Consider the following 13,170-nt stretch of genomic DNA (forward strand, 5'->3'; position numbering starts at 1 on the left):
GAAATTTTAGTAATGGACACACAGAGTGTATGTTTATAGTAAGCCCCCACACACAAAGCAATCACTATGAACAAATTAATCGATTTCCCCTTACAAAATTAATATCAATATTTTAAAAATGAATTGTCAGGTATTGAGTTGTAATCTTTACTTCGGCACTTGTGCAGTTACATCATTCTGTTAAATTCAAATGTTAACAAAATGAATACTTCCAAAATCAGTGGGTTCTAAGCTGGTTTATGTTAATAGAAGAACAGATATGTACGGAAAACAATAGTGCAATTGACAATACTAGTTTAATTCTGTACGAGTTTCATTTAAAGTACAAATCTTTCATTACAAAATCATAAACGATTCAACAGTTACAAAAATAGATACATGTACACGAGTATTTGCATTGAATATTAGCCTGATATTTTTATATCACAAGAGTGTACTATTGATAAATGTTCCTTAGAAGTAGAAACATATTGTTTTATGCAGAATTATATCACACAGTCATCGATAGCGAACTATGTTTTGAATAGTGTATTTTATTGCTTGAAAAGGCTGAGTGGTCAGCAAATCTACCCCAGATCTACCATAATAGTATAAGTATAGATCTACCATAATATCATAAGTATAGATCTACCATAATAGTATAAGTATAGATCTACCATAATAGTATAAGTATAGATCTACCATAATATTATAAGTATATTTCAGCAAAAAAATATTTCAGTAAAGATGCAACCCAACTATTGTAGTTTTAACATTTATCATTTTTCTATTATATGTACCGGTTATAAGCCAAAAACTGTCTATTCTGTCAGATAAATATTGTACAGTACGACGTGTGGCAGCGCTGAGGACAGTATAACCTCTGACAGAATGGTCAGTTTTCGGTTTATAACTTGCCTAAAACATTTTGTCTCTCCATTGCTTGTGATTATTTTTTTTCGATCGTTCTGCTTCATTTCATTAACCTGGCACTATTAAATAAGTTAACGATCTCCGATCCTCGGCAATATTCGATAACGCTTAATTTTCCGGGATTATTTCATTCGTACCATAAATCTGCCTATTATATAAACAAAAATAAGTCTTGAAGTGTTAATATAACGCAAAGCCGTTCAACGAAATGCTTGGCTTAGTGGCTCCACTTACTACCTAAAGCTAAAGGTTCGAGCCACCGATGCACCGGTACAAAGTTTTTTTTTTTACCTCTAATTTTATCTCAACTTGCATACGTTATTTATTCAATTACATTCATCGTAGCCAAAATTGCAACAACTTCGTAAAATGCACGAATATCATCAAACTATTTCTTTATATAGTCTAAAACTGACCACGACAACCCGGCCTTCTTAAAATGTTTAATTAACATCAGCCGTTTACAATGTTGTGGACATCGAGCACACCGAGAGCGGTCTTATGTTACTACAGCACTGATCAAACAACAGTGATTCTGTGGGGGAGATTCTAAGAACTCCACAGTAGTTGTCGGGACATGGGTGCATTTGCGCATCATAACTGTTGAGCTGATATTGCAAGAGAGAACTGTATGTCAAAGATACATTGTTGGACCATTTCCATCCATCCGAATTATCAAGTCCAATCAAGACTGGTGTTGTCCACTTAACTACAATACAAAGAAAAAAAGGTAACCTGGTCACCACTAGTGTGTGTGTTCTATCAATTTTAATTTGTTGTTCTCTTTCGTAATAAAAACATGAAAAACTCACAGTATTGGAGCAAGTATGTTTTTAAATACTGTATCTTTCCGTCAGTGTCTAATGATATCAGTTCTCCGCCTCGGTGATTACACGCTGTGCTGGCATACAATGATGTCATATTTTCCGCAGAGAAAATACTAATGCATATACCACCTTCTCTATACATTGTAAAATCTGAAAATTGACAACCTGAAATACAATAAAAGAAAGTAATTAGCACCTCTAGAGACATTAATTAGAATTATCATTCAAGAATTCATTAGTATTTCAAATATTTATACCAGTTAATCATAAAATCAATTCGATGAATATAAACATTAATTTACCAAGAACTACAATACAATTATATTATTAGTTATTGATGAGTTTAATTACTAAACACAGTGGTCAGCGGTTATACCTTAAAATTATCGACAAAAATATAACTGTGGTTTAAAATCCAAAACCATTGACACGGCCTTGAATGTTTCTTATTATTCTTTGACATTATACACTCAACCATCGTACTAATAATTGTTAATTTATCCTGAAATGTTGAAATAGTGTTCTGAAATTAAAAACAAACTCTCATATTTCAAAAAAAATACAAGTAATCATCAAACATAGTTAGTGAAAATGATAAATAAACAGTCATGTCGAAGTAACTTGGTACTATTATTTTTGTTTACCGGCAGAGAATAATTAGGCAATTTCTTCGTTATTACCGATTTGAGGATGTTTTTCAATCTTTTAATCAATATCCACATACAATGACATGTACATTTTGAATTTCTGCCCTCATGGATATTCAGATACCATAGAAATAGGCATTGCTATTTAGACAAGTTAAAACAATGTATAAACTTGTCTTCAAAGGTGTAAATCTATCTATCTAAAGATAAAATGAGATAAAAACAAGTTCCTCGTGTTTTGATTTTCTTGAAATCGAAAAACTGATGTTCTAACAAATAGGTCACATTAGTAAGATTTATAAATATCAAAGGTATCCAAAGAATTTTATTTCGTATTTCAAGAAATATTTGATAAAAAAAATGCTTGCGAACAAGCAACAAACCTTTCATCGTGTATATTTCCACACCTTCCTCAAAGATGACAGGGGTATACTCAAGGAGGGGATGATTGTACAGAGAACACACTCCGCCCAGTGGTTTGTAGAAGAAGGTTTGACAGGTCACTTCTTGCCCACACAATCTAGCACATTCTAGTTGTGTTAACACCCGTTTTTGAACATTCAGACCCGAACTCGGCACCGCATCGCTATAAAGCAAGTTCTTCGAGAACGCGTAGCTTTTACTGTGGGCTACAAGTTTACAAAAAACTTAAAAATATAAAATAAAAATAACATTTTGGCACATTCAACTTACTTTAATAACTTATTTAATCAAAGGGACTTGGACACGATTTGAGCTCAAATTTTTTAAAATTTATTTTTTCATTTTTATTGTCTATAATGGTTAATATGGTTGTTTTTTAATGCTTGTCAAAAACTGAAAGTCAAATATGAGCTACAAGCAAGTTACAGAGGTTAGAATTCTTTGTTTTGTAAACAAAACTCGAGTCTTGTTATTGTTTGCATATGCGTTGTTTTTGGAATAAGTTTCACTCTAATGTTGCATTTTGCTGTTGATAAAAATATTTAGGAACAAATTAAATCAGTTCATCTTGTTGCCACAAGTTATTTTGTTAAAGAAATGATAATTTCTTTATTTTACATTATTTGTAAACAAATATAAGACTCGAGCTTTGTTTACGTGACACTGTCTTCTTTCCTCAATATCTCGCTTGTAACTTGATTTCAAGCATTGAAATTTTGGTGAATCATTTAACATATACAAATAAATCATTTGATGCAAAAAAATTAAATATAAAAATGTTCATCTAATTCGTGTCTAGGTCCCTTTAAGAACAGTTTAGAAACAGCAAAACAAAAAACTAATAATACGCATTTTATATTTTAAATTTATACATGTATCATATATTTTTTAAAAATTAGGTTTAAAAACGACAACTTTTTAAAGTATCTAATTAAGCGTGCACATCACAATGCAAATATTGTAAATTTCGTTTCAAGATATTCACGGGTTTTTGAAATATTTTATTTTTTAACAATGACGATAAACAGTGTGTGGTTGCTAGCATCCAAAACAATTATATGTTAATTATAAAGTGATATTTATATTTTAGGATCTTATGTTTAAAAAAAATTAAAACTTGATATAGAAAATATGTAACTTACCAAATTTACAAGCAATCAATGTCAATAACCACATAGAAATGTTCCTTTTCATCCTGAGGAATACTGAAAGACGCCTTTTTGAGTTTTTTTAAATTGAAATAAAGCATATATTTCTTTGAAATGTTTACGTCGCAAGAGTATTCACAATACGAAATAACGAACTACGCATGCTTAACAAAAAATCCTGAAGTTTTCATGTTGAAATTACGTTATTGATTGGTCATTTAAATCTTAATTAAAAGCTCGTGGACGATTCCGGTTATGTAGTAGCTGAACCATCTAGAGAACACGATAACCCTGCCTACATGTACTTCCAACATTATGTTGAGTTTCCCACAAACGGCTATTTATTTAAGATCTCATCCTGTTTACAAAATTCTTAAAACAAGAAGAAAATGCTCTAATCATAAAAGAAAAGCAGAAAATGTTCCTTGCATGATCTTAAGTTTTAGTTATGATCGAAACCAATCATTTAACAACAGTATGTTGCGTTTTGAAGAGTTTTCAATCTTACATTCGATATCAGAAAGGTCTGTCTTATTAACAAAAAAAGAAAAATAACATTGAATATTTCTCATAACGCCATTTAATCATAATTACAATGATTTGGTTCTTCATTTATGGCTACTTTTACGATGATATACATATATTTATCATATATACTCTATCCTCAAGAAACTATTATTTTGGAATCAATTATATAACTCTTTCAAAACACGCTCAAAATAATTCATACGACAGCATCAGTTTCAGAGAGGAATAATAGTGATTTGAAAACCACAATGTATTAAACAGGAACATCGATTATCAAGAAAGAAAAATTGAGGTAGATTAAACATAAAATAAAATGCATAATTTATAATCTGTTACGGAAAATAAAAAGTTTCTTGATTAAAAACGTACACTATGAATACATTTTCCCGAACATTGATTTCAAAATGAATATCAAATTCAATCGACTTCTCTATTCATATGGATCCACCAAAAGATACCTGAGCTATAAAAGAACGATGAAGATTTATTTTTTTTCACAACACAATGTGTTTTCATAAAATGATATTGCTAGAGATTCAGGCTCCTATTGTTTATGAATATTTTTCACGTGTCTCTTTAAATTGGCATAGTAACCAAATCTTTTTGAACAATATTGACATACAAAAACTTGTTTCTCATGTACACCACGAATATGCCGTTTCAATGCTCTGTCATAGGAAAACGACTTGCTACAGTATGTGCAAGATAACTTTTTCAGATCATGTTTGGCATTTATATGGTTCACCAGATCCTTCTTATGTACAAAGCTTGAGCCACACTGGTCACATGTATACATCTTTTCCTGAAACAAATGAAAATATTATTTATTATTCAATGAGTCTAATATGAATTCATTGAAAGTTTGAAAAATATATATCTATATACCCTGACTTAACGATTAAATTGTACATGTATATGAAGTCAAAAGAATAATTTGTTTTATGATATACAGCGGAATTTCTTACGTTCAAATGATTCTGCATATGTGACATATAATGAGTTTTGGTCGAGAAGCCTTTGAAACACGCACTACATTGAAACTTTGGAGCACCATGCTTTATTTTCACATGGTCAGTTAACTCCTGTCCTATTGAAAGCCTCTGCCGCAGGTGTTGCACAAGAATGATGGACCTGTGACGAAACAGACGTATTTACTAGGCATAAAATAAGAGTATCGCGTACAGAAGGAGATATTTAAATAATCTATGCGTTAATGTGAAAGAAATGAAGACGCAATTTTTTTGTTTGATATGAAAAGAAAAATGAATGCACTAAATTTATGCCGTCTCACATTGTCATGTTCATTATAACATCATCGGGCATTTTTAATAAATGCTTTTCAGACAAGCCATTGTTTTTCATAATCAAAGAAGCAGCAGAACAGAGCTGAAAATATGCTTTAGGTTCTAATCGACAGTAACAGTGATGTTGGGGTTCTCAGTATTTAAGAGCACATCATTTTTTTTTAACAAGAGGCCCATTGGCCACATCGCCCACCTTAGCAACAAAAGGCATGAAATTATCACCTTTATAGAGACATATACAAAATGTCTGGATAATGTAGTAGAATACATGTATATCCTGTATAAATAAAAATCAATTATTCCCCTGGATAGTCTTATGTTTATAATTTAGCCCCTTTTCTGACAGTATGATTTTATAGTCATATCACATATTGAACATTGCAGTTCTCAAAGATCCTAAAAAGTTGTTTTTGTTTTGCCTCGGACTAGAATGTCTCGACGTCATCGTTATTTGAATTAATTTTTTACACAAACGTTCAACCATACCTTTAATTTTTTAAGCCCCAAAATATTTAGAGGACCCCCCCCCCCCCCCACCTTTGCTCGTAACGTAATATTATGATCCTACATATGACACCCAGGTGTGCACAGACGACAGACGAGGAAGGTAAAAACTTACGAGAATTAAGCTATGAATTTAATTGTTACATATTCTCTTTTGTTTGTTTACCTATCAAACTTTAGGTCCTCGACAATACAAAACACTTATTTGGTTTATTACTGACTGTTTACAGAAAGTTGTGGGGTCGGTAAAGTCCATAGAAGGCGCGGCTCCGCCTCGCCTTCTATGGACTTTACCGACCCCACAACTTTCTGTAAACAGTCAGTAACAAACCCAATAAGTAATGATATATGGGATATACCCAGTAAAAGTATGTTGAACTTTGAACCCCTTGTGAGGCACAAGAATCGTCCAGGGGCCAAGGTATCAACAATTTTAAAGAATCATAAATATGTCAACATGCTTGCATATAAGTAAAACCATATATTATAATATTTCAGTTTTTGTGAATAATTAAAATTTCTTCCTTTGTTAAATTGGATCCTCAATGTGGCCCTACCCCTGCGGATCAGTATTTGAACGAACTTGTATATACCCTACCTGAGGATGCTTCCACACATGTTTCATGTTTCCTGCCTAATTGGTTTCTGAGAAACAGATTTTTATAGATTTACATTATTTTTCATGTGTAAAAATTTGGCTCCCCATTGTGCCCCCACCCCTACCCCCAGGGGTCATGATTTGAACAAACTTGAACTTACCCTAATTGAGGATGCTTCCACACAAATTTCACTTTACCTGGTCAAATGGTTTTAGAGAAGATTTTTGAAAAATACTAACAAAGGACGTGGCCCTTATTTAAACAAACTTGAATTTCCTTCACCAAATGATGCTTTGTGCTAAATTTGGTTGAAATTGGCCCAGTAGTTCTGGAAAAGAAGTTGAAAATGTAAAAAGTTTACAGGCGGACAGACAGACAGACGGATGTCGGACAAAGAGTGATCAGAAAAGCCCACTTGAGCTTTCAGCTCAGGTGAGCCAAAAACAAATGCGTTATCTACATGATAAATTGTTAGTACTTTTTGGCGGACTTTTGGCAAATATCAGGTTCGTACTGGGTGCTTCGTCATGGCCATAAACTAAAAAGAGAAGTCATGTTAAATTATCAAATTTTTTAATATACTCTCAATGTACACATGGGCATATTTCATTATAAAGATGAATTCAAACATTGACAAATATATTACAAAGAACACAACGGCACAAAAATCACATATTTTTCCAATTTATTTCAAAACCCAATTCTGTGGCTCTATCAATATTTGTCAAATACCAATTTTAGTAGATTTCGTTGCTGAGCTATATCAAAAACTGATAATTATAAAAAAAAAAATCAATATCGTGTGTGAATGGTAAGATCATTATTTACAACTCTACGTAATCATAAAACTTTCAATTTTTTAATTTTAGATCTTGAATGTATAGAAGTAATTTTTTCTGACTGATTTTTAGACGGTGGCTATAAATAGCCACGGTCTATTGCTACCGTCCTGACCGGAAGAGTATTTCTCACGGATAACTATGTTAGGTATATGCAGTGTTACAGGCAATGTTTTAACTATCTGTCGATTTCAGTATGAAAACTAATTTTAATCTTATCAGATATTTTAAGCATTATAGCTGCTATTTTGTACATATATTTAAATAGTTTATGAAATTGTGTTTTATTTTAAATGAGCCGTTACCTTTAAACTCTGTATCAGGACTGCATAAACTATATCACTGCGATAATTGGTTAAGAGATCTCACAATAATCGTTTCTTGGTTTTTTTATGATGTAAACAATTGTCAGAAACAAACTATTTAAAAACGTTTACCATTTCATATTTCAGCAATTATGCTTCATCGATAAATTAAGTCATTTTCAACGCATTAATTTTAGTTGAGGTAGAATATCTATTTTGCTGTAGCTTATTCCAAAGAATTCACAACAGATACTGACAATGAATATTACATAAATTACATTTTATTGAACTTCAACCGATCAATGGCAAACTTTCTTCTTCAAGTGTGCATGTGTTTTCAAACATACAAAAAACTTGAAGTTTACGATACAAATGTGTTTCATGATGACGTGCATTCCAAAAGCAATACCAGTTTTATCAATCAGGTTCTTGTAAACCATTCCGTTTTCTTTACACCTAAATGTATTAACTGACTATGAGGACAAAAGCAGGTGTGATGGTCCAATAGACTGCAACTTTTTCCCCGTGAAAAAAAAAATGAGGGAAAATGCTGTCTAGAGGGACAATAAACATAGTTCATGTATGCCCATATAGTTAGTAAAAACCTGATAAGTATTTTATCATACCAAAGCTTTATTTGTATTCGTTACTTTGAGAAATCTACAATATCTTTAAAAACACAATAGTCCAATCCACACTTTTCAAAAGTTGTTTCCCTTTGCGGGGTCAAAAGGAAAAAAAACACCAAAATTCCCCTTCTTTATACATTGAAATATTTAGGCGTACTATGATGAAATCGCTTTGGATTTTATTTATTCATTCAATATGTGATGGCAACGCAAATATTTAATGAGTCATTCTGGGGCAATAAAAATACATACATTTAGTACAAGTATTACCGAAAACGGAGCTTTAATGTCAACTGATATAGATACAAACATTATAATAGATACAAACATATAGATACAAAATTCTATACTAAAAAGGCTACTGTGATAAATCTATGGGTTTCCCCCAAAAGATGACGATAAAGAGACACAACATTTGTAAAGTGTGGATTGTGATCACAACTACGATTTCCACAGAATTATCTATGTATAAAACTCACGACTAGTTGTGCGAGTAAGCGTTAAGTATTAGTACATGTATGAGATACTGGCTGTGGATTTTCGACAACAAAAATTATCATACATGCAATATGCCCCAACGTCTAACAGTACTTTCAGTACTTTGATTTTCTTTCAAATGAAGAGCAAACCTAAAGTTCATAAATCTATTCAAAACTTATAAATTACAGATACACTCCCAAATAATAAATTAATGTATTATTTAATTCTGGTTCACAGGTCATTCATTACTTCAAACAAAACATACCGCATTCGACAGCTCATATAAGTGGCCGCTTGGTTCGATTTTTCATCTTTATTTGTGACCTATGGCACATGCCATTTTTTGGAAATATGGGGTCCAAAACAGAAATGATAATTTTCTTGAAATTATTGCTAAAATTTGGCAAGGAACTAGATTATTTGAAGAAATAAAACTAATATGTATAGTTTGAACTACTCTTTAGTTATGATTTCAATACAGTATGAAGTTGAACACATGTAGTGACTGAAAAGTAATATCCAAGTCAAAGTTTTAAAAAAAAACCTTGCTTTACTGATGGCTTCAAATGCCCGTACATAATGAATACAACTGCAAATGTAAAGACTGGTACAAAATTTTGAAAAGCCAAATCATAGCGCATATAAAAGAAATAATAGTAATGCCATCTTTCCTTTTGCATACAAATAGACACACATTTAATGGTTTATATAAATGTAAAAAAGATAGTGGTTACATCTCAAAATATTATGACATAAAATAAGCTAATTTTAGGCAAAAATTGGAGTTCATTTTTTCTTCTCTTGTATGAAATATAAGCTAAGTATACCAAATTATATCGATAAAAATATCAACATATTGTTCAAAAATGTTTTTCATAAAAACATGAATATATCGTAATATACAAACTATCTGGAAATTAAGTCTGCACTAGAAATTAGGGACTAAAGTAACAGTACTCTAAACTATTGAGTTATGAAACTTCCTCATTTTTTCTTGAACCCCCCCCCCCCCCCTCCCCCCGGCCACAAAATATAGTCCCTTACTAAACTGTGAAAATATAAAATTTTCTTTTCACAATTTTATTCAATATGGTTTATTTGGCATTGTGAAATATGGATATACAAATAGATTTAATATATGATGCAAAATTTTTAGATAAGAGGTGACATTAAATAATTACCCAAACAGAAGAAAGGAGCGAACCTCTTTAACACATACAGTAAAACACGCTTATAACGAAGTCCCAGGGACGGCCAAATTAACTTCGTTATAAACGTAATTCGTTATATCCGTCAAGTTTACAACATGAAATAGAGACTTGGGGAATGAAATTCACTTCGCTGTAAGCGTCAATTCATTATAAGCGTGTTCGCTATAACCGTGTTTTACTGTATTTATTTAAGAGTGCATTTATTGTTTCTGCCATCAAAATAACAACTTAATAATACTTTAATGTATTGCTGGTCACCTCCTGGTGCATTGAACCAGAAGCTATATGCTTTAACTTCGAAACGATTTAAGTTTGTAGTTTTTTTCCTCTCCGTCTCCAAAGGTTAATGAAAGAATTACCCACCTTGCCCATGCCTCTGTGTATGTCAAAGCCACAGTTCAAACCGCACAAAGAGTCTTCAGAGTGTAGAAAGATGTCATGTCAATTAGTAAAACATTTTTATAAATGATCTTGATTGAAGGCTCTAAATCTTATTTCAAATCTATGCATACATTTCATAACATTCGTTTCATGAACGTATATTTACTTCGTGTTACATGAACCAGAATGAATTCATCACCGCTGCCTTACTTGATGGACGACAGGGGTGTCGACATGTCTTAAATACCGAATTCTGATTACCAGAAACACCGTGAGAAACATCAGTATGGATAGGATTGTGCTCTGAATGTTGTGTTCTTCAACTAACTTTTGTGAAGAATGTGTCTACATCTTTCCTTCTTCATACATGTTTTCTACGAGAACACGTTGGAAGCCAACATCGCCAGTTAAACTCATTTCAAAACATTAGGGTTCAATATGGTTCAAAACACAATCCATTTTATTTGTAAATATTTACGTTTTCTATTGTCTGTGATAACTTTACGAATCGATGTTGAAGTCTTAAACCTAATAATTTCATAAAAGATGAGCGACAGAAAATGGACGTGTCATATTTATAGTATAATCGAAAAACGGAATTGGCTGCGCCGCGTAGTAATACATAGCATGTGCAACATGAAAAAAATTGTGGCTTTAAAGTGTTGTTTTAAAATATAGAAATTGGAAATAATATAAATATATGTAAGAGGGAACCATTCTTTAAATATTATGAGGTGATAATATCGGTCGGAGCGTGATCAAATCTTTAATAAAGTCCTTCGGGCTTTATTGGATTTGACCCCGCTCCGAACGAAATTATCTCCTCATAATACTCAAAGAATGATTCCTTATTTCTTAATGAATTTTAATAGCCCCCGGTCTTTCTTAAGGTATTATCATCCGAGTCGGCTGAGGTTTATCATGCAAGTTTTCAAATATCAATGAATTTAATTGAGAGTAGATATTTATGTTAAATATGATCTTCATTTATTTTCATTTCAGTGTGCATGTTTTTGTTCACGGTTTTTTCATACTGTGGAATCATTAGAATTCGAGGTGGTTCAATTTTCGTGGTATTCGTGGGTACCTCTCAACCATGAATTTACATCCTCCACGAAAACTAATTATAAACAGATTTTGTTTTCCTTCTGAAACTGAAAACCGACGCATCCACGAAATTACGTCCCCACGAATAATCAAAATTCACGCAATCCACAAAAATTGGCCCCCACGAAATTAAATGGTTCCACAGTAATTGATCGAAGAAGAAATTTTACCGAGGCAGATTGATTGTCAGTCCAGGTTTCCTATTTCAATACAACACAGAGATGTTTCATGTATGAGCGAGTTCTGCATTAATGATTGGCGGCGGAAGAAACCGATAGAAACTCCCAGCTTCAAATGATAGGCTCAAATCTGAATTTCTTTTGTAGATTTTGATTTGTTTTTAAATTATAACCTAAAAAATTGATATTTAATAATATCATGCCTGTAATTATAACAAATTGTTAAAAAAACTTGAAGTAGAATAACAGTTATCAGTTGTCTATAGCCTTTTCATGAATGGAAACCCATTGACCAGCAGCTTGAAACTAATTAGTCGAGGTGCAGAAGATGATATTTACTAGACCATATTTAACAAAAACTACATCACACATCACAATTTTCCTTTTTGCTGCTTTAAATAATAACACGATTTTGGTTTCTATTTTCTGCTTTTATTATTTAAAATGCTTTATGGATGCATGTCTAGTAATAAAATTAAATTTGACAGTCAGTCTTGGAGTTATAAGCAAGATTATTTGTCATGTAAACAAGGCTCGTGCCCTGGTTTTGTTAAAATGGGTTCAATGTACCAGAAAAAATCTTTTCATTCATTTTAAGCATAAACAAACAGTTCTTAACATTTAACAAATTCATTTTAAATCTAAAACTGGAATTTCACTTAAACATTCAAAATGAGAACAAAAGCTTTGTTTACCTAGCAGATAATTGTAAGCTCTTTAACTCCGTTATAGCTCAACGAATGACACTTAAATGTAAAGGGGCATGGTCACGATTTTGGTCAAACTCTATTTATCTGTTTTTATTATCTACAATGATTTTTGAATGAATTTCTAATGATCCAATGAAATTTGAGAGTCAGTCGTAGAGTAATAAGCAAGACACAGAGCTCACAATTCCTTGTCATGTAAACAAGGCCCGTGCCCTGTTCTTGTTTCTATATGTTCACTATACCAGTAAAAATCTTTTTCAAGCGGATTATTCATTCATAACATAAATAAACAGTCTCTAGCGTTTAAGACATTCATTTTCGGTCTGAAACTGGAGTTTTCACTTCAACATTCAAAATGTAAACAAAAGCATTGTTTGCATAGCAAAGAATTGTAAGCTCTGTAACTCGCTTATAACTCTACGAATGACACTCAGATT

General features: G+C 32.0%; 1 protein-coding gene and 1 pseudogene across 1 annotated transcript; both read right to left on the bottom strand.

Annotated features, from left to right (window-relative positions):
• Positions 1-194: 194 nt before the first annotated feature.
• LOC128163217 (uncharacterized) lies at positions 195-4,196 on the bottom strand. Its single transcript, XM_052826763.1, has 4 exons — positions 3,952-4,196; positions 2,770-3,015; positions 1,725-1,904; positions 195-1,621 (listed from the first exon to the last, which is right to left on the bottom strand). Exons 1-4 carry the CDS (start codon positions 4,001-4,003, stop codon positions 1,374-1,376), a joined length of 726 nt encoding a protein of 241 aa, XP_052682723.1. The 5' UTR covers positions 4,004-4,196; the 3' UTR covers positions 195-1,373.
• Positions 4,197-4,867: 671 nt separating this feature from the next.
• The window catches only part of LOC128169987 (zinc finger protein 629-like), a 35,992-nt pseudogene continuing 27,689 nt past the window's right edge, over positions 4,868-13,170 (bottom strand).

This window comes from Crassostrea angulata, chromosome 1 (genome assembly GCF_025612915.1).
Source record: "Crassostrea angulata isolate pt1a10 chromosome 1, ASM2561291v2, whole genome shotgun sequence".
NCBI classification, from domain to species: Eukaryota; Metazoa; Mollusca; class Bivalvia; order Ostreida; family Ostreidae; genus Magallana; species Magallana angulata.